The 21,202-nt window shown below is 39.6% G+C and overlaps 1 protein-coding gene across 1 annotated transcript; it reads left to right on the top strand.

The window, feature by feature from the left end:
• Nucleotides 1–20,339: 20,339 nt before the first annotated feature.
• On the top strand, nt 20,340–20,922 carry LOC118011850 (60S ribosomal protein L12-like; the record flags this gene model as incomplete). The annotated part of the gene is made up of 1 exon (XM_035006662.1): nt 20,340–20,922. A coding segment is annotated over one exon (543 nt), but the record flags the coding sequence as incomplete, so codon positions are not given.
• Nucleotides 20,923–21,202: the final 280 nt, after the last annotated feature.

Genomic DNA, 21,202 nt, shown 5'->3' with positions numbered 1-21,202 from the left:
TTCAAAGGATCAGTGGTCCCTGAGTATCAGGATGATCTGTGAGAGACCAAAGACTCATCCTATTTTATTGGACTTCAGAAACTTACATAAAACGTCTGTTTTGTTTTGTTTTTCTTTTTTCATCAGGAGCTGACTCATACCTGAGAGAGAATAAAAAGAAAATGTAAATGTGTGGAGTGAGTGAAAACCTAACTTAATCACCAGACCTAATATATTCATATACTTAATGAGTACCTGCTATGTGACCTGTGTTATGCTGGAAACCAAGATGACAGAGGCAAAATCTAACATACCCTGTCCTCATGATGCTTCTATTAAATTGGGGAGAGAGGAACAGACTAGCTGACTGCCATATAGCTATTAACATTTGACTAAGTGTAGTGTGTATTTCACGAGGATTCAATTTCTAGATCACTAGGACAAGCTCTACCAATCAAACATGCCTCCCTGAGACTTGCATCACTAGCTCTACCCTAACAAGCAGGGACAGTGAAGGCAATAGCTTTGGGAGCCAAAAGCAAGGATCATGTTTTCAGCGGCAGCATGCAGTCTCCAGGGCTGAGAGCTACCATGTCTTTGACTTAGCTGTAGCAGTAGCAATGCCCCACCATGCTGTGTCTGTGGTGTTTATCGGCCATGATTCCTTTTTCCTGCCTTGTATCTAAATCTGGCTCATTAGCATTTCCCAGTTTCATGAGCAATGCAATATCCTTTCAGTAAATTGTTTGTAACTCAAACTGTAGTGAATTTCTGTTATTGCTTGTTTTCTTTTACTTCTTTCTATTAAGAACCCTATCTGATGAAAACACTCGTGTGTGTGTGTGTGTGTGGTGTGTAAGCATAAACTCCATATACAATGTTAAAAATATAAAAATGCTAAAATTTTAGAGATCTACTAGAATACAAACTTCATGAAAACAGGACTATATAGATTGATTTTTCTGTTGTGCCACCTATTCAATAAATATTTGTAGAATGAACAAGTAGAAGAATGTATCTTTTTTGTTTGAATATCTGGATGCATCTAGATTGTATTAACCTTTTGCAGCAATTGGTGGATTTGGACCCAAGGAAAAATTTCGTATAAACTGTATATTCTTATATTTTTATTTTTTAGTTCTTTAAAGATTTTATTTATTTATTTGAGAGAGAGTGAACGAGAGAGAGCTCACAAGCCAGGGGAGAGGCAGAGGGAGAAGCAGACTCCCCACTGAGCAGGGAGTTCGGTGTGGGGCTCAATCCCAGGACCCTGGGACCATGACCTGACCTGAGCTGAAGGTAGACGCTTAACCAACTGAGCCATCCAGGCACCCCAGTATATTCTTATATTTTTAAATAACTTGTGGCCATCTACTTTAAAATCTCCCAGAAATATGCAAGTATTTGACATTACTGAGACTGACTTGCAGAATTATACTGATAGCTCATAATGCCCAAGAGAAATGCTATTGTCCTCTACCTCACCCACCCCAATCTTCTCAAGAAGATTCTCTCTCTATGGGGCAAGTACAAACCTCCAGGCAAAATCTTACAGAAGTTCCCCGCATTTCTGAGATGAAGGTTATAGGTTTGACTATCAATTTTCAAGGGAGAAAGGATCAGCTTCTACTTAATAATTTGCCATGCCTTTAGCATTGCCATTTTGTCCCATGTTTCCTTACCAAACAGGAAGGTACAGGACCAGGGCTGTGCCTTGATTCCATTGCTATTGTTTTGCACACATTACATTGGGAAAGGGAACTCAACGGGAGCCAAGTTATGGCTGTACATCCTGTTTGCTCACAGCATGATAGTGCCCAGTACAGGTGGCACCTGCTACACACGTGCCCGCACATCCAAGCAGCAAATGTTTGGTGAGCTCCACCTACATCTCCACTGGTAAGAAGGCATCCGCCAACTTGCTTCCCAGTCATCCGGTATCAGTTAATGAAGACTTGATGCCAATCCTGAATAGTAAGAGTAAAACGAGCTGGCAAGTCTGCACTTTTGAGAAAAATCCATAGTTAAAAAAAAAAATCTAGACTATTTTCTCAAAGTAACAATTGCAGAACAACAGGAGATGTCTCCTATCTCTGCCAATCAAATGCATTTTGTGAACACCGAGTAAATTTTAAAGATTGTATTGGCTTTATTGAATGATTTATGAATCAGACAGCATCCCATCTAGAAAACTGGAACAAGCTCCAGAGAGCTGTACAGAATGAAAGACTTTTACAGGGAGAAAGGGGTGGGACAAGGAAGTTAGACTAACAAACCATTGATTGTTTGTGGCAAGGTCACCTTTCTTTAGGAGATGGCAGGGTTCTATCAGGCAGATTACCACACTAGTGCTGACCAGGTAATTCTAGATTAACTGGTTTAAGATTCCATTCCTGGAGGAGGCTGCAACTGTAATTAAGTGAGGTATTAAGTCTTGGTTTGGTGATGTGGGATTTAGCACAAGTGACTTCATTTTGGGCCCATTGTCTCTTTTTTTAACAACATAATGGCTGAGATCTATCTTTCTCTCTGATTGCCAATTACTTTAGCACTGAGAAATGTGCTTTTATTTATTGATTTTCACCTAACTTTGACTATATTCGAGAAAAGGCTCATCAGTAGTGGAGAAACTCATTCTGCAGAAACATTTATTCTGAAGAGTGTAATTTAAAACACAGTAGCGTGTGCACACACACACACACACACACTGCCTTATTCATTTATACCTGTAATTATATTTTAGATAATTGCAGCATTGTCTCACCTCCAGTGGAAATGAAAGATCTGATGGCTTGAGTTGATTTAATTTGAACGGAGAGGAACCCTCGCCCCAGTGCTGTGACAGGGTGCTTGTTACCGTTTCATTGCTCAGACTATAGAATTTCAGGATGCTGGGATCACTTTGTTTGCTGATGGTTTTCTTTGGTTTTAAAAACATCTGTGTAGGATGACACAGGAGACAACAGAGCCCTGTGTCAGCTAAACCCTACATCTGCAAACTAAGATGTAATACCTAACCCAACTGCAATCTCAACTCCCCGGAAATGGAAACTTTAACCAGTCAACATGGAATGACCTGGTCAGCACTAGTGAGATAATCTGCCCAGTGGACCCCTTCTGTCACCCTTAGAAGGGCAACCATGTCTGAAACAATGCATTCTTCACTAGTAGTTTGCCTTTCCAACCCCTTTTCTGCTTTACAAAAAAAAAAAAAAAACCTTTCCTTTTCTGTAGCTTGGCAGGGCTTCTTTCTATTGCTAAATGGGATGCTGCCTGATTCATGAATTATTGAATAAAGCCAATTTGATCTTTAAATTTACTCAGTTGAATTTTTGTTCTTTAACAGTAGTAATTTAAATTGTCATAAGTTATTGCCTTGGCCAGGTCATGCAGTCTCTCTTTCATTGTGCTTTAACTGAATGTGAACAGACGACAGAAACAAATTTAAGCTTCTTAGGGCTAAACAGAATTGGAGCTATCATTGAGTTCAATATTGACTTTAATATATGAAGAAACTGAGACTCGAAATGGAAGTAAATTGCCCAAAACCAGACTGTTAAGCAGCCTTAAAGCTTGGCTGGCTCCTGGTTCTCTACCTGGCCCAGGGCTCTTGCCAGGTTTATTGTCTGGTGGCTTTTTACTATGATCTTTGCAAGGAAAATAGATGTGCAGTAGGAACAGGAGATGATGAGCTATGGCACAGGAGTGAATTCTGAATTCTCCAAGGATATTTTCAGATAAACCTATGTGCAGTCTCATCAATAGGAACTGAGACTACATACTTACACATATTTATAGAATTTTGAATTACATCTACCTTTCACTTGATATGAAGTTGGAGCATCTTCATTGTAATGGTGCCTACACCCATGCCCAACTCCTGTAACTAATGGGGCTCCTAACATTTTCTTAGGTATATCTTGTGATTTCTGAGGTAAATGCCTATCCATGCTTTCCCCAATATCTAGATTCCTCCCAGCATTCCCCATCTCTGTCTGCTTATTCATCTTCCCAGACTGAAATCAATTGATAACTATTCAGTGGGGTCTATCCAGTCCTCTCTGTCCCTCTACCTGCTTGCATTCTACTTAATATTAGAGTTACAGAGTACCTACCTTAGGTCAGCAACCCTCAAAGCACCTAACATTTATTTAACAAACATTGAGTACCATTTCTGTTCCTCATACTATGAGTCACTTATTGAACATTCAGCAAGGTTGCATTAATGAATGAATAAGTGAATGATATCTATAAATCCATCCAGGACCATTCACTGGAAAGCAAATCCTGCAAAATCCAAATCTGACAAATTTTAAGTTCCTCTCTGTACTGATATATTTGATGCGCCATACCCTGGTTCCTCAAAATCTTAAAGCAGCAAGTTTGTCCTATGCCAAAGGGTCAACCCTACATAAAAATTGGTTTCCTGAACCCTCCTAATGTTTTCAGTCTCCAAACTGAATTGTAGAGCCCAATTTAGCTTATATTCAACCTCGTACATACTTTCAGTCTCTTTGATTTTGAACACGTCTCCTTTCATTTACTGCCTTTCCTCTTTATTCAGACTTAATATTTCATCTTCCTTTTCCAAATCTGAGTAGAACTTTCCTTTCTTGGCCGTACTCTGACTGACTCCTTTATATCCCTTCTGGTCACCCACTATCTTCTCACAAGCAACATGTATTAAAAGAACTCCATTTCTTTCCAGAAAAGCTACCATCCATGACAAAGCTGTGTACCAAAACCAGGCTTCCTTCCCATACTTGAGGCCACCATTGCTTAAGCTGGTGCTGACCCACTCCGTGGCAGGCACTGCACTGCTTTCTGGGGAATACAAAGATATGAATGAAACACAGTCCCTGACTTCAAAGACCTCACAGTATAAAGTGGATGGTGTGAATGTAAAGAGTAATTACAACCGTGTGAAGAGCAATTAACCTTGGAAATCAGGACAGTCAAAGCATGAACCTGGGTACCAATCTCAAAGTGAGATGGTGTCAGAGAAGGCTTTCTCCAGCCTTTCTCATTTGAAGTGAATCTTAAAAACAAAGGAGCAATTCATTGCAGAAGGTGCGAGAGGGAGAAAAGTGCCTGATACATCTTTGGATCTTCACAAAGCATCCAACACACATGTCCAGCAAAAATGTGATGATTGAATGAAGAGTAAATCCATATATGCCCCTAAACTCCCATTGCTACAATGCTAGCTCAAATAGGAGTTTACACCTCACAGTTATATTTCTGCAATGGCCTTTCTGCTTTTAGTATCTCTTCCTATGCCTCTCCACCATCCATCCTTTGGGTTTATAGCTGATTAGTTTCACCACAGCATCACATTTTTCACGTGCAGCCCCAGGGCTTATAGAATAAGTTCCAAACTTCATAGCCAAACATCCCAGGCCCCCATACTAAGACCCCAATCTATTTCTCCAAACATTGCTTTTCCACACAAACCATCCGCAAGAGTCAATTAAGTCTCCATCTTTTCCCCGAGGTGCATTGTGCAGTCCTTCAGAGGGTACAAAGGTCCTTAAAGAAGTTTATGGAGCAGAGGAATAGATCAGTGAGGAAAAGGACCAGTGGAGTCCAGGGAAGATTTTCAGGAACCCGAGGGCCAGAGCGTGACTGGACAGAGTAAAGGAAGAATTAGAAAGACCGGCACAAAGTGTTCTCTTTGTTTACCCAAATTATGTGGGACCCTTGAATGTGCAAAACTGATCAAGGACAGGTTTTGCAAATTTGCAGTACTTGTCACTTCTTAGCTTTTGCAAAATGCTGCAAAAGGGCATTTTCGCTTTTTATATTTGTAGCTGTACTCCCTGCATCTGAAACAGCAAAGGCAGCATGAAAACACAAATATAATAGAGGAGCAATATGTCAACTATTTTCAACGATGTCCTGAATCACTGGAATTGAGAACAGGGGCTTCAGGTGTTACAGGCTTCGATGATTCATTCCGTCTTAGTGTCTGCCTTCTTGTTTGCCCCTAACAACCCCTCCATGCTGTTTCCTGCACCTTCACCTCTGTGAGCCTTAATTTTTCTGCCAGTTGCATCAACTCATTTGCAAATGTGGAACTTCAGCCTTTATTAATTCCCTCCTTTTCTGTTGTTCTATAATTGAATTACAGTATGGTCTGTAATCTGTCTCTTCATTTTCTGGCTTTCAGCATGGTGCAATCATTAAAATTGTTGGGTAGGAGATGGCCATATTTTGTAGATCAGTGAATTCAATAAAGGCTTAGCATGCAGGCACACACACACACACACACACATATATACACACAGCAAATTTCTTTCCAGAGATTATTGTATAGCTCTTATGAAGACAATAAAGGAGGCAATAGACCTCAAACATCCCCAAACTCTGAGTCCCCATTGTACTTAATATTTATCCGTTCTATAATATTCAGTTCACTGTATTGTGCTTATATCCTTACCTTTAACCCCCACCCCCTTCTCTTGACTGTGAGCTTCTGGAAGGTAGGGGATAAAACTCCCAGTACCAACCTACTTATGGTATGAAACTTTTTTTAAACAAATGCTTAATAACTTTGGACTGACTGCTGCCTGTGTCATGGGCTAGCTACTCTTTGGAATTGAGGACTAGATATGATTTCATAATAAAAAATTCTAAAGCAGAGACTCTAAGCTCTTTATTTATAATCATCCTTTCCCCACATTGTTTAAGGTTTTAGGGAAACTCTAAATGATTTTAAGATATTTTGAGAAATAAAAGTTTCTCAAGTCAGTAAAAGAAAAAAACCTAGAACCCATTCAATTCTATTTGGGCAAATGTGTGCTTTTACAGAGATGAATACCAAGAGCAAACACTGAAAATGTGTCCATGTGGCCTTGTTGGTCGGCAGTATGTGTCTCTCTCTCTCTCTCTCTCTCACACACACACACACACACACACACACACACACACACACACACACACCTGGCATTACACCAGACCCCCTGGGTCCCTGTGAGAGCAATACTGACTTTCTGCATGTCTCACTGAGTTCAGAAGTGTGCGCATGGAGAAGAGGAAAGCTCACTCTGGGCTAGATTCATGTCCTGGCCAGAAAGATATTATAAATATATCAAGCTCATTAGTAATTAGGAGTATGTAAATCTCAATAAAATGACATGCTGATTTTACTTGCCAAACTGACGATTAAACAAACACCCAGAACTGGTCAACATGAGAGGGCATGGGGCACTTTCATGGCCTCTTGGTGGGAATGCATTTTTGAAAGGCAGCTTGTACACACCCTTTAACCTGTAACTACTCCAAGGAATTTTTCCCACAGAATTGCTCATGCAAATACATAAAAATGTGTCTTCAAAAATATCGATTGTGGGATGATTGAACATCAGAACACCATACACCAACACCAAGTCTGGACGTACATCAATAAAAAAAAGTTTCAATAATTCATGATGTACTCATGTGAAGACTAGTATGGAACTAATAAAAAAGAATGAAAAACCTTCACAGATACCCACGTATTATTTTGCAAAACTCAGGTGACAGAACAATATGTGTAGAATGATATCTCTCTGTATTTGTGTGAGCATATATATTTCTCCACATATATTTCTGGAAGGGAATCCACTCAATTTTTTTTACAGTTGTTGATTGTAGTTATTATTGCAACATAGGTTTGAAGGAGAGGGAGACAATGTAGGCATTTTTATGGATTTCTTTATATGTTTAATGCCACTGAAAACATGGGGGAAGTTTCCGAAGATTTCCTATTATATATACATGTCTATATTGCTTTCTGAGTGACAAACCAACCCATAAATTGGCTGAACATTAAGGGTGCTTTAATTTCTGAGAAAATATCTGAATAATAATGTGATTAGGGCATTAGAAAATTTGATCTACTTTTTCAGTCCAAGTGTGTTAAGGCAATATGCCAACATCCCCAACTTCCAGAGGAGAGAGCCCTGGTAACAGCATGATGGTGTCTGTTCCCTGTTTTCCTATTTCTGCAGCTATCATTTAGGCTCAGCTATAACTTCAAGTGTGGAAGGAAATCAATACCATTTAGAACTCCCCCAATGGGCTTGCTAGCTGGCTTGAGGGGCCACAATGTGGAGACACAGATGTCTCTTCATCTCTTGCAGTCTTGGCAAATACCACTGATGATGCAAGCTACAAATCTTTGGATCATGCATGATTCCTCCAAATTTAATGTAAGGGTTTTTTTAAAGATTTTATTTATTTATTTATTTATTTATTTATTTATTTATTTATTTGAGGAAGAGAGTGAAAGAGCACAAGCAGAGGGAGTGGCAGGCAGAGTAAGAGGGAGAAGCAGGCTCCCCACTGAGCAGGGAGCCCGATGTAGGGCTCGATCCCACGACCCTGGGATCATGACCTGAACCGAAGGCAGATGCTTAACCGACTGAGCCACCCAGGCGCCCCTAATGTAAAGTTTTGATGACTGTAATCACAAATGATAATAATTCTGTAAGTTCAACCAAGACTTCAGAAAGACAGTGTGTATACAAAAAGTCGGGAAGTAAGACCAAAAAAAAAAACCTATGTCTAGGTATTTCATATATATAATTTTATTTTTTTATCCCAATCGGAGAAATGAGGTGTATGTTCCCATTTTATAAACTACAAAAATTCAGCTGAGTAAATTCTAAAGATCTAATTGGCTTTATAACTTGTCATGAATCAGGCAGTATCCCACCCAACCAGTAGAGGGAGCTCCAAAGGGCCACAGAAAAGGAAAGACTTTTACAGGTAGAGCAGCAGGGGAACAATGGAAATTCTTAGCAAAGATACATTGTTTCAGACAAGGTGCCCCTAAGAGAACTGAAAGGAGTCTCAGTAAATTTCCTAGCGCCGCTCTGGAAATTCCCATGTTGACTAGTTAAAGGTTAGGCTAAAACTACAGTTAGGGTAGGTATTAAATCTTGGTTTACTGACTTGGGGCCTTAATCTACAGGGTGCCATTTTAGGCCTGCAGTTTTCTTTTTAACAACAGAGAAGGAAGTTGAGGCTGAGAAGAATCCCCAAGTCACACAGCTCGTGTGGATTGGAATCTAGGCTTGTCTGACCCCAAAACCTGGATAGTTTCCTCTAGAACATGTTGCCTTTTAAGGCATTATGATTTGGCGAAGGAAGCTGGAGAACTTGCCTTTTCAGTCTCCAGGCATTTCTCTTAGAACCACCAATTTTGATTTCAGTCACCTGTGTGTTTCTCACTGGACGGCCAGGACCTCCACCTGTCTTGGTTGTATTTGGCTGGGCTGATTCTCAGAGTTTCCAGCTCTGGGCTATAGAATCCCAAATACCAGGCATTATTGTTATGCGGAAGTAATTGGTTAATGAGAACACAACTAGGCACAGCCAACCCAAAGTATTGGCTAAAAACAACTTAGAAGCAGACAAAAGATTGTCCTGATGTGAATACAGATGCACATCTTTCAGCGATTGACCCACACCCACGAAATCCCCTGTACAATTCTTGAGTTTCCTGCCATCCAGGCCAGTGAGGCTATTCTGGCAGGTGGAGCCCTACCATAGTTTGAACACTGGACAAAACGCAGGTTGGACTTTGAAAACCTGGCTTGGAACCCAATCTCCTTATTTCTTATAATGGCTAAATATGACTTAGACCCCTTTAACCTCAGTCGCTTACCTGTAAAATGGGGGTGATAGGTAATACTGCCACAAAGAGTTTGCAGGTGGAGATGTTTATCTTAAAATCCTTACACAATATACTCATCCACAAATGAATTCACAAAATGGGTCCCAGACCGTTCTGAGTGCCTCCCAGGTGCCTTGATGTATGTCTGAGGAAGTTCATTCCCAGGTTACTGGGGACACAGGGACATGGGGGCAGGGAAGGTTGGGGGGGCAAGCAACAGGGGAAAAAGCAATTGCAAATATGTTTGGCCCATAATACCTGATCATTAAATAATGGTTGTTATGACTTCCTTCATAACATATAAAATCCTTAGTGAGACAAATAAACATCTAATCATGATGGCCATGTTGCGTTTTTCCATGAGGTAGGGGCAAGAAGCAATGGAGGGTTGATTTCAACTTTTTTTAATTTTGACACTTTAACAAGACTTTCAAGAAGGAATTATTTTTAAAGTAGTTTAGCTTCAAGTTTTAACTAAGAAATTCTACTAGCCAAGACCTTCATTCATACTCACCAAAACATTGCCAGAATGACTTTTCTGATTTTGGTGAAAAGACAGTTGAAAGAAAATCGGCCCCAGTGACATAGGGCCACTTCGCTCAAGTGAAAATTAAATCCAATCTCCATCCTACACAAAATACATGCTATGTTTGCAATATTCTTTTATCTGTGGTGGGTTTATATAAAAAGTAAACAAGATATTTTACAATCTATATTTAATGATGTGCTTATACAATTAGAGACTTTTATGAATCGTCTTCATTATGCATTTAAACAGTTCATAAAAGTTATGAGTCCAATGTAGTCACCCCTTTTTGTTGTTGTAAACCTTTAACTGCAAAGGCACTGAGAACAAAGGAACGAAAATGTGCATATTCTGGAGGCTTCACACCAGCCCCTGCTTCAATTATGCATGAATTAACAGAAATGAATTTGCAGCGTTTTATTTCTTGGTGTAATGGAGCTCGAGTATTTCATAAAGTGTAACCATACAGCAAATTCTGGGCTCATTTTAGAATAATTAGCACATTGATGTTACTTGTGTAGTTAAAAGGAAATGTTAAAATTTTCCCATTGTAAGCATTTTTTCGAAGGCTCACTCTGTTCTCTAAAATGAGCAATCTTTCACTCAGAAGAAAGCTGGAAGCTCCGTCTTCCCTGCATTTCATCTTCTTTCTCTTATACCTCGATTAAAATACTAGTGCTTATTCAGACAAGTCTTAATTATGGGCCTGGAGCCAGTGGAAGAACCAGCATAAATGAAGTAGGTAATTTTTTTAAATGATGCATGAGCCTCAAGTTGGTCCAGTTCCATCCTTTGAATAATTAAGGCTGAGCTAAAGGAGACCTAAAATCTGTACATTCAAGTGTCTTCATTTAACATGCTCACCAAAATTTGACATTCTCACATCTCTTTCCCCCACCCCTTCGATAAAAAGGAAAGTCACCCTCTCTGGAGAAGGAAGGAACTCACATTGACAGAGTTTCTGAGCTCTGTCAGACCCACTACGACATGAGGTAGATCACAGTCCTCGTTCTCTGAATGTTCACACAGTTCTATGAGGTCAGCAGTGAGTGTGGTCATCCCTGTTTTGCAAATGAGGATAGTAAGGCTCAAGAATGTTAAGTAAGCTTCCCAAAGTCACACAACCCGACCAGGGCAAAGGGAGGATTTCATTCAAGTTGGTCAAAGTCCCGACTTCAGTTTTGCTCTATCTGTACCAGCCCAAGGTGACTGACAATTTAAGGAGACAGAGGCAATTTGAGTATGTTCAACACAAACCACAAAATGAAATTCATTGATTTTTATTTAACTTACTAATGTTACACATTGTGCAGAAGGTTGTTAGAGTCGCTAACAAAGCTGCAACCTCCTAACTCTGGGGAATATTAGCAGGAGGTGGTGGAGGACTTCAGGGCCAGAAAACAGAGGGGAGGCCAAGGGGAAACTGGCAAAGCCTATTCTGGGCCCGGGGAATAAAATTTTGAAATACTTGGAGGGATCCTGTTCCTACTGAGCTAAATGAAGCATGAGAGACAGACAAGGAAAGTAGATACTTTACAATCTAATGACACATATGTAAGGCAGGCATCTAATAATGGATGCCAGGGCCAGCAATTTTGCATTGTTCACTGACATAACCCCAACACCTAGTACCTCGCACAAAATGGGTGCTCAATACATACTGAACAAAAGAGAGCTAGGGAGGATCTAGGAGGCACATTGCATGCAGATTTGGTAGTGGGTGGTTCAGGAGTGAATGTTTCTGAGAGGGAGTGCTATCTAAAGAAAAACAAGGAAGAGAAGTAGTCTGGTGGTAAGGGACGGCTGTGAGGACAGCATTTGCAAAGCTCAGCCAGAGAGAAGTAAGTCTGGACGTCCCCTTTCTTGGGAAAGAAAATACTTCCACAGTCTTGGTATACAGGCTGCGGGGGCCAAGTGCAGACACTGAACAGAGAGGCAGAGAGTGCAGCGAATGCTTTTAGCAAGGAGTGTGGCCTTTGGAAACCCTCTGGGGTAGAACACTGGGTCTCTGTGCTGAGAAAAATCTAGAGGACTAAAGCAGGACTTTTCAAAGTACATTCCAAGGATTCTTTTCTTAAGTAAATTTAGAAAATGCTGGGATATTAAAAGTTCTGTGTGGTTTTTTTTTTAATTTCCTATAGGATAATATGTTTTATAAATCCATCAGATGAAAATATTGCATGTATTGTTTTCAAGTTTATTTGACCACCATTAGTAACTACAGAAATCAGTTTGGGAAACACTGGACTAGTGTTACGTGAGATGAGCTACGATGCTCAAATCTTGTCCCACTCACTGGTCCAATCTGGAACTCACTCACCCATCTAGGTGGTTATCTTTGGAGGTTATCTACTATGGTTAGGAAAAGCTCTGGACACACAGAGGCCGGTAAGTGATACATTGTTCTATTACACTCTACCATGGATAAATCTCCATACCTTGGTTTGAGCTACAGATTTCTACATATCCACTTCTACTGGTTTCAGATCGTTACTGGGAATAGATTGGCCAACCCTACTCCATATTGCTGGAATCCCACCTCTGTTCCTAATTCTTACAAAGTATCCTTTCAAAGGACCAGAACTTGCTTCTGGTATGCTCTTGGAATGTACTTTTCATCAGGGGTCCCCACTTCCTGCTTTTACAGAATATCCTTCCATAGTGCATACTCTTCTTGTGCTGAGTCCCCTATAGAATTGAGCCTCCTCATAAATCAAATGATTGTGAATCACAACCAAAGTTATTGCCCAACTCTGAATAACATTGCTTATAAAACCACTGACCATCCACCTTGGAGTCTGGCCCTTTAGTGAAATCAGAAATCTCAACTCTGGTTTTCCCAGTCTGGCTTTATTCTCTTTCACTTCCAACGCCCACCATGTTGTCAAAAGCTATCCCGCTTTGAAGCTAAAACACCCTGAACAAATAGAAGAGAGAAAAGAGGCACAAATAATTACTAACATTACAACAGTGTTATTACAAACAAACAAATGTAGTTTGTTTTCAAAATGCAACCAGCTTGACAAATTACTACAACATTTGTTTTTATACATTTGTTGACTCTCATTTACTTTATTCCTTCCATATTATTGCCACTGGGTGGCCAATTTCCACAGGGGGTGATGACAACCCCATTGTCTTCACATCCAAATCGCCTTTTCATTAGATGTCACTTTCCTGGGTGCTTCCATAGTAGCTGACTTTGCTCTCTTCAGTCACAGATGGTGATCTTCATCTCTTATCTTCCCTATTGAAAGCTCTTTATACTCCTTATTCATTAGATTTCTTTAAGTAGGTTTTAGATAAGCTTCAAGGCCACATTTTGGGCATCTGATAAAAATGTCCTCAAAGCCTTGCTTTTTGTTAAATTCCTGCTTAGTCTAATAAATATTGAGATTATTGCTAGAGTGTTGGTTTCTTTAGCCATATTTAATTTAAAATTCACAGACACACACACTCCTACACACTTACACAGTTTCTCATTACTGCTCTCATGCTTGCTCAAGTGTATTTGTTTTCGTTTTTGTTTTGCAAAATTCTCTAGGTCTAAATTGCCAGTAATGACTTGTATAAGAATGTAAGACTTTATTTCTGGACCCTGAATCCTATAATATAAGGCTTTCTTAGGCTATTCCTTTTTGAGTTATTTTCTCAGTGGTTTCCCTGGGGATTACAATTAACATGTTGATTAATAGCAATTTAATTCAAATTAACACGGACTTACTTTCAGTATTATTTAAAAAGTTTGTTCTTACATAGGTCTATTCTCCTCTTCTTTGTTCTTTATAGTCATACAATGTACATCTTTGCCCATCAACACAAACATAGAATTTATACAGTTGTTTTAAAAATTGGGTAGGAGAGGAAAATGGGTTACAAACATGAAAATACATCAATACTCTCTTTTTCATTCACCTACATATGCAACTAAACTGGTGCTATTTTATTTCCTCATGGGGATCCCAGTTACTATTCAGCATTCTTTCACTTCAGCTTAAAGGACCCCTTTCATATTTCTTTTAGAATGCATTTTCTAGCCACAATTTATCTCAATTTCTGTTTACCTGAGAATGTTTTAATTTCTCATTAATGTTTCAAGGCTGGCATTGCTGGATATAGAACTCCTAGTTGAGACAGGGGAGTGAGTGGGGAGTCGGTGCTTCAGTTAAGCTTCTAGGCTTAGCCATGTGCTCTAGCTTAGTCTTTTGCCAGAAATCTGCACAGAAATTACTATTCCAGATTTTCACTATGGTATTGTCCCTTCTGTTTGCTACTATCTCTGGAATCCAGAAGGGAGGAAAGCTGATGACCAAGGTAGGATTTGGAAATTTTGGAGTTCCTGGTTATAAGACCATGAGGATAGCACCAAATCCCTGTCTTGAACTACTCACAGTTTGCAGTTTGACAGCCATGGGAAAACATTGCTATTGCAAGCTGCCATAACACCACACAGGACAGAATTTAATTTTTCAGTAAATCAACTATAGTAAATTTAGGCAGACCATTACATAAATCTTCAGCTTTAGAGTCCATTGAAATGGCCACCAAAACTTGAGCATGCCCAGATGTACAAGCACTTGCTGCACGCTAAAACAAACACAGCTATTGAATTCAATAACTAAAACACATCTCCAAAGTCTGGTTAAATCTGTTTAGTAAGAAATAAATCTGTTAATCCTACGTATAAATCAAATAAGCAAGTTCATATTAGGGTAAGACTGTAGAGCATATGTGGACAATTACATGTAGTTGATTTGTGTAAATTGGAACTAGAAGAACCATAAGATTCAATAAATATTGGCTTAATAATGAGAATGTCTATACAGCATTTCTTATTTCATCATTTTGACCTCTATAGCTATAGTATTCAATGAGGTAATGTATTAAACAACTCTTTTGACTTTTCTGTCAATGAATTGGCAACTCCATAGGGAGGAAAAATTATTCAGTGACATCATCTTCCTTAATTTATGTAATAAAATGATAAAATAGGTGTTATATTCTCTCTGTTTGAGGTTCAAATCATTTAAGGAGTTTGTCTAATTTACAGAGTTGGTTAAGTGTCAGAAATCAAAGCTATATTGTCTTGCTCTTTCTGGGAAACCATACAGCCCCCTATGACTCTGCTTGAGTATTCTCAAAAGAACTACATTTACATCAGCACCCTCATATTCCTTCAGAAGATAGGTGCATTTACTCTTTTCCTGAGAGGAGGGAACTGGAAAGGGATGTGGGTAATCTGACTGGGAAAAACCTTATTGCCCTGGACCCTAGTAAGGGTGCAAAAGATTTCTATGCATAAGACAAGTTGTATCTTGTCTTTTGGTGCTTATTTCACAAATAAATAGAACTACCACAGTCCTTTGGAACTTCTGGCCTGCACTTTGGCTAGCCAGGATCTGCGCTTTCTGGCCCAGCTTCTTAATGGCCCCTTATTGGGCCTTTTCTTTAAATGGAGAGGGACAGAAAATAGGCAGTATGGACCTCAGATGGAAGTCATGCTCTCTAGCCATTTTTATTTCAATAAAGCTGATATTGCTACCCTCTTTTGGCCATCAGTTGTTTGAAGGTATCCTTCCAATATTTTGAATTCAAAAGAAAGATGGGTGCTGGGACACCCAACTCCAACAAACCAGAGGCCATCTTCTCAGAATGTTTGGTGCTCTAAGACCATCTACAACTTTAAAGCCATGGGTGTTGATTTGCCAATACTTATAAACAGCATTGAAAGGTTTACATTTCTGGAATTCTAGATTTCCTTTCAACTACTGATAGCAAATGAATGTGTTAAAAGCACTAAGAACAACCTCTAACATATATATGTGTGAAATGAGTGAATGAGGAAGCATGGTGAAAAGCAGACCAAGATTGATGCACAAAAAAGTTTACCAGAGCATCATGTACTGAGATAAAAACCATCGGAAATAAAGGTCTTAAAAGCAGAACATTAGTAGGCTTTATGATTAACATCTTATCTATATAATAAAATACACAGCCAAGGATTTGTGGTTATTAAACTATAATGATGTTAGAAAATGGACTTGATACAATACAACCAAACAAAATTGTATATAATTTACTTTAATTACCCCTATGGGAAAAGCATAGCATATTGGAGAAGATTCTGAGAAGTTGGAAATCTGAGTTCACGTTTCCCACTCCCCCCTTCCCAAACCTCTCTCTGGAATAGCAATTATCAAATGGAACTCTTAGCAGACAGAGCGGCAGCAGATGGCCAGATAAGGTGTTTGTTCACTGCAATGGGTTGCTTTGATCAGGGGATTAAAAGGCCAAAACCCAGCCAAGGTTCTTCCCACTAAGGCATTCACTCTGAAGAGTACTGCATTCACGTGGGGTGGGAGTGGGGGGACACCTTTGCCTTACTGACACCAAGTGGCGGTGTGTGGCAGACACACGGGGTGCTGTGACTTGAGTAGTTGCACCAATCGAGAGATCCTGACTGTCCTGAGGTTGACATGAGGGATTGCAGCTGTAGGTCTTCATTTTCCTTACCACCGGGTGACCGCTGATGAATCAGCATTACCTCTAGAAGAGCAGGTTTGCTTTCTGTAAACTCTGTGGCTCAAACATAATTCAGCTTCCTTCTTTGACAGGCATGGGCTTAATTGGTTGGAAAGGTTGGAAAGGTAAATATGTGATATATCAAGAAGCAATGCGATCAGAATCAACTAGTTGTGATAGAGTTGGCTTCACATAACCATCCGCAGGGCCAATTTTTCCACCCTTACCTGTCTGGGGTCAAGTTGGGGAAATAAGGTACTGTTGCCTGATGCTTGAATGGACTCTGCCTACATGGCTCCCATCATATTTGTACAATTTAAATTTTTTAGTTTCTTTGGCAAGTGAAATGATACAAATTAGTCTACTCAAAAGACCCTTGTATCTTGTCCATTGGTGAGTTCAAGCAGTCAGTAGGACTGTGACCTAAGAATCTTTATCAACCTTTTGAGGAGATTTGAGAGAAAAGACCTCCTGACTGCATTCTTGTGGAATATCACAGGTATGCTTGGGACCCATATAATATTCATAGGGCAAAATCATATAGCAATTTCCTACCCCTTATTTTTTTTTAAGATTTTATTTATTTATTTGACAGAGAGAGACACAGCGAGAGAGGGAACACAAGCAGGGGGAGTGAGAGAGGGAGAAGCAGACTTCCTGCTGAGCAGGGAGCCCTATGTGGGGCTCGATCCCAGGACCCTGGGATCATGACCTGAGCCGAAGGCAGATGCTTAACGACTGAGCCACTCAGGTGGCCCTCCTACCCCTTATTTTGACACCAGGAAAAGCAAGCAAAGAGCTGCACACAAAAATAATAAATGTACTTCATAGGGTGCTGTGACTTGAGTGATTGTACTAATCAAGTAGGGAGAAACCAAGAATGGCAGAGAACACAGCTGGGAAATGTGACTTGTCACCTGCCAAGCTCTGAATGATGATCTAGAACCTGGCTAGCTGCCAATTTAATAAGTACATACAAATATCCATCCAATCTGGCACACAAAAGGCACAATAACCATTCTGGACAGCTTTGAGACAATATCTCATAATTTTTAAGAAGTACATACCTTATACCATTAGTTAGCTACATTAGAGAAATTCTCAAAATATTTGCATAAGGAGAGATGTAGCACATTATTTTCAGAATTGTTGGTATCAGGAAATAATCATAAAAAATCAAAATGTCCACCAGTAGTGGAAAAATAATTAAGTTGTTGCTCTTCTTTTAATATATCAGTTCAAAATAATAAATTAAACTGGCAGGGGTAGATAAAGGAATTAGATATACATGTGTCAACATTGATATATCATAAACATAACACAGTGTGAAAAGTTGCAAAAGGACATATTGTATGATGTCAGTTATGAATATTTTAAAAACACATAAAATAATACTAGATATTCCTTACAGATATAAATATATGGTGTAAAGAATAACACAGCTACAAAAGGACACACACCAACCTCAGTAAAATAGTTACTTTTGGGAGGAAGGACAGGAATGGAAAGAAGAGGGATTTCAATCATACCTGAAACATTTATTCCTATAAACAAAAATAACATGAAACAATTACAGCAAAATGTTAACATTTTATAAATCAGAGCAGTGAACTTGAATTATTTTTATATTACTGTCTTTCTTTTTTTATATGGTTGAAATGATTCAAAATGAAAACAAATCTAAATGTCCTAAGAGTTATTCAATGGTATGGTTGCCCTCAGTAGCTTATCACAGTTTCAGTGTTAAAGTCATACACAAGACGCTTGCTTTGGGTTTTTTTCTCCACATATAGACAGATTCAGTATCTCCATTGCTCCCACTCTTGGAAGGCAGTGTGTTATGGTAGAAGTCATGTGGAAATCAGAGAGGCTTCATGGCATTAATTCTTTGGATTGTTTTTAATTACGGGGAAAAAAAGTGTTACACAAGACATGGGGTCTGTCTCCTAATGGGTGTTAATTCCTTACCTTTTCCAATACTCACTTTCTAGATGGCCAAGCAGATCTTGAGAACAAGCTACCCATACCAGTTTTTCAGGCTGTGGTGCCCCTATATGGAAAGCTTTCCTTTATTTTTCTGTGCTGTGGAAGTTTGAGTGCTGTGCAATGTTAAGCAGCCTTTAAATAATTCAAATCCTTTTTCTCCCTCCCTCCCTCCCTCCCTCCCTCCCTCCCTCCCTCCCTCCCTCCCTCCCTTCCTTCCTTCCTTCCTTCCTTCCTTCCTTCCTTCCTTCCTTCCTTCCTTCCTTCCTCCCTCCCTCCCTTCCTCCCTTCCTTCCTTCTTTCCTTCCTTCCATCCTTTCTTCTTTCTTTCCTTACTTCTTTTTTTCTTTCCAATTACCTATAGTTCTCATTTCAGCATTTAATCCCTCACTTCCCCATTATTACTGTATAAACATCTCATGCCCTGTCTCATAATGTGTCCTTGGAAAAGTCAATATGCCTCACTAACACTCAGTTTCTTGGCCTTTAAATAGAGGTATTGTAAAAGATCTTTTTCTAAGGGACTTTTGGCACTAATATTTTACAATTTCAGAATCCTATTAGTATATAAATTGTCTTCTGAAATAGAAAGGGATATTACGATGTTACTTTCACATTCCACAGAGCTACTGCTTATCTAGAGTGGCAGGTGAGAAAGAGAGAGATAAAACTACAATCCCCTAGAAATCTCTCAAAATTTCTTTGATAGAGAAGGGTGTTTTCAGTTTAAACAAGCCTATTCTACGTTGCAGTGTGAATTTAACTGGGGGATAACTGAAAAATATACTTATGATAAACATACCCTTACTATTTGAAGAACAAATACCATAAATACATATGTGATAGTAAAGAAATAGAAGAGATGAGCAAGGAATCCTTCCAGGCAAGATCTACTGTTAACAAGGGGCACAAGGTATTTCTGTTAACTCTGGTCATGGCCTTTGTGCATTGAAGTTCAATTTTAGAATGCTGCTGTATTATCAACATAAATAAGATTTCTGTTTTTAAGTGTAAGTTAAAGACAAACTGTTTCTTGTTTATTGGTATTAGCTATATTGGGTTTGAACTCAAAGATTATTTTTGTTACCTCTTCCATTCTTTAAACCTTCTTGAAATTTGTATGCTAGAAAAGAAGAGCTTATCAAAGCAAAAACAGGGCGCCTGGATGGCTCAGTCGTTAAGCATCTGCCTTCAGCTCAGGTCATGATCCCAGGGTCCTGGGATCGAGTCCCACATCGGGTTCCCTCCTCGGCGGGAAGCCTGCTCTCCCTCTCCCACTCCCGCTGCTTGTGTTCCTGCTCTATCTCTGTCTCTGTCAAATAAATAAATAAAATCTTTAAAAAAAATTTTTAAAAAATTTTAAAAAAAGCAAAAACATTTTACTTTTTTATTTTATTTTTAAAGATTTTATTTATTTATTTAAGAGAGAGAGAGCACAGGAGGGGATGAGGGGCAAAGGGAGGGGAAAGGGAGAGGCAGACTCCCCACTGAGCAGGGACCCCCACCCGGGGCTCAGTCCCAGGACCCTGGGATCACCACCTGGGCCAAAGACAGACACTTAACTGACTGAACCACCCAAATGCCCCAAAGCGAGAGCATTTTAATATGCTTTTGGACATCATTAAATTGAGTAAGCTGTTAAATGGAAGATCTTAATTGTAAAACTTTTTTAAAAGTTTGCTAACGGTTCATCCGACATCAGCCACCTCTGCCACGCCACCTAAGTTCGACCCCAACGAGATCAAAGTCATGTACCTGAGGTGCACTGGTGACGAAGTCGGTGCCACATCTGCCCTGGCCCCGAAGATTGGCCCACTGGGTCTGTCTCCAAAAAAGGTTGGTGATGACATCGCCAAGGCAACCAGGGATTGGAAGGGTCTAAGGATTACAGTGAAACTGACCATTCAGAACAGACAGGCCCAGATTGAAGTGGTACCTTCTGCCTCTGCCCTGATTATCAAAGCCCTCAAGGAACCACCAAGAGACAGAAAGAAGCAGAAAAACATTAAACACAGTGGAAATATCACTTTTGATGAGATTGTCAATATTGCCCGACAGATGCGACACCGATCTTTAGCCAGAGAACTCTCTGGAACCATTAAAGAAATCCTGGGGACTGCCCAGTCTGTGGGCTGCAATGTTGATGGCCCCCACCCTCATGACATCATAGATGACATCAACAGTGGTGCGGTGGAATGCCCAGCTAGTTAACCACAAAGGAGAATGTTTCAATAAAGGATCATTTGACAACCAAAAAAAAGAAAAGAAAGTTTGCTAATCACTTAGCATTATACCCTCTAGGCCCAACCATGTTGTTGCAAATGGCAATATTTTATTTTTTATGGCTGAGTAATATTTCTCTCTGTGTGTGTGTGTGTGTGTGTGTGTGTACATACCACATATTCTTTATCCATTCACTTATGGATGGATACTTGGGTTGCTTCCATATCTTGGCTATTGTAAATAATGCTGCACTAAACATAGGGGTGCATATATCTTCTCAAATTAGTGTTTTCATTTTCTTTTGGTAA

Source organism: Mirounga leonina, unplaced genomic scaffold (genome assembly GCF_011800145.1).
Source record: "Mirounga leonina isolate KUSES-001 unplaced genomic scaffold, KU_Mleo_1.0 Mir_151, whole genome shotgun sequence".
In the NCBI taxonomy this organism is placed as follows: domain Eukaryota; kingdom Metazoa; phylum Chordata; class Mammalia; order Carnivora; family Phocidae; genus Mirounga; species Mirounga leonina.
This window is presented reverse-complemented; position numbering and strand designations above follow the sequence as displayed.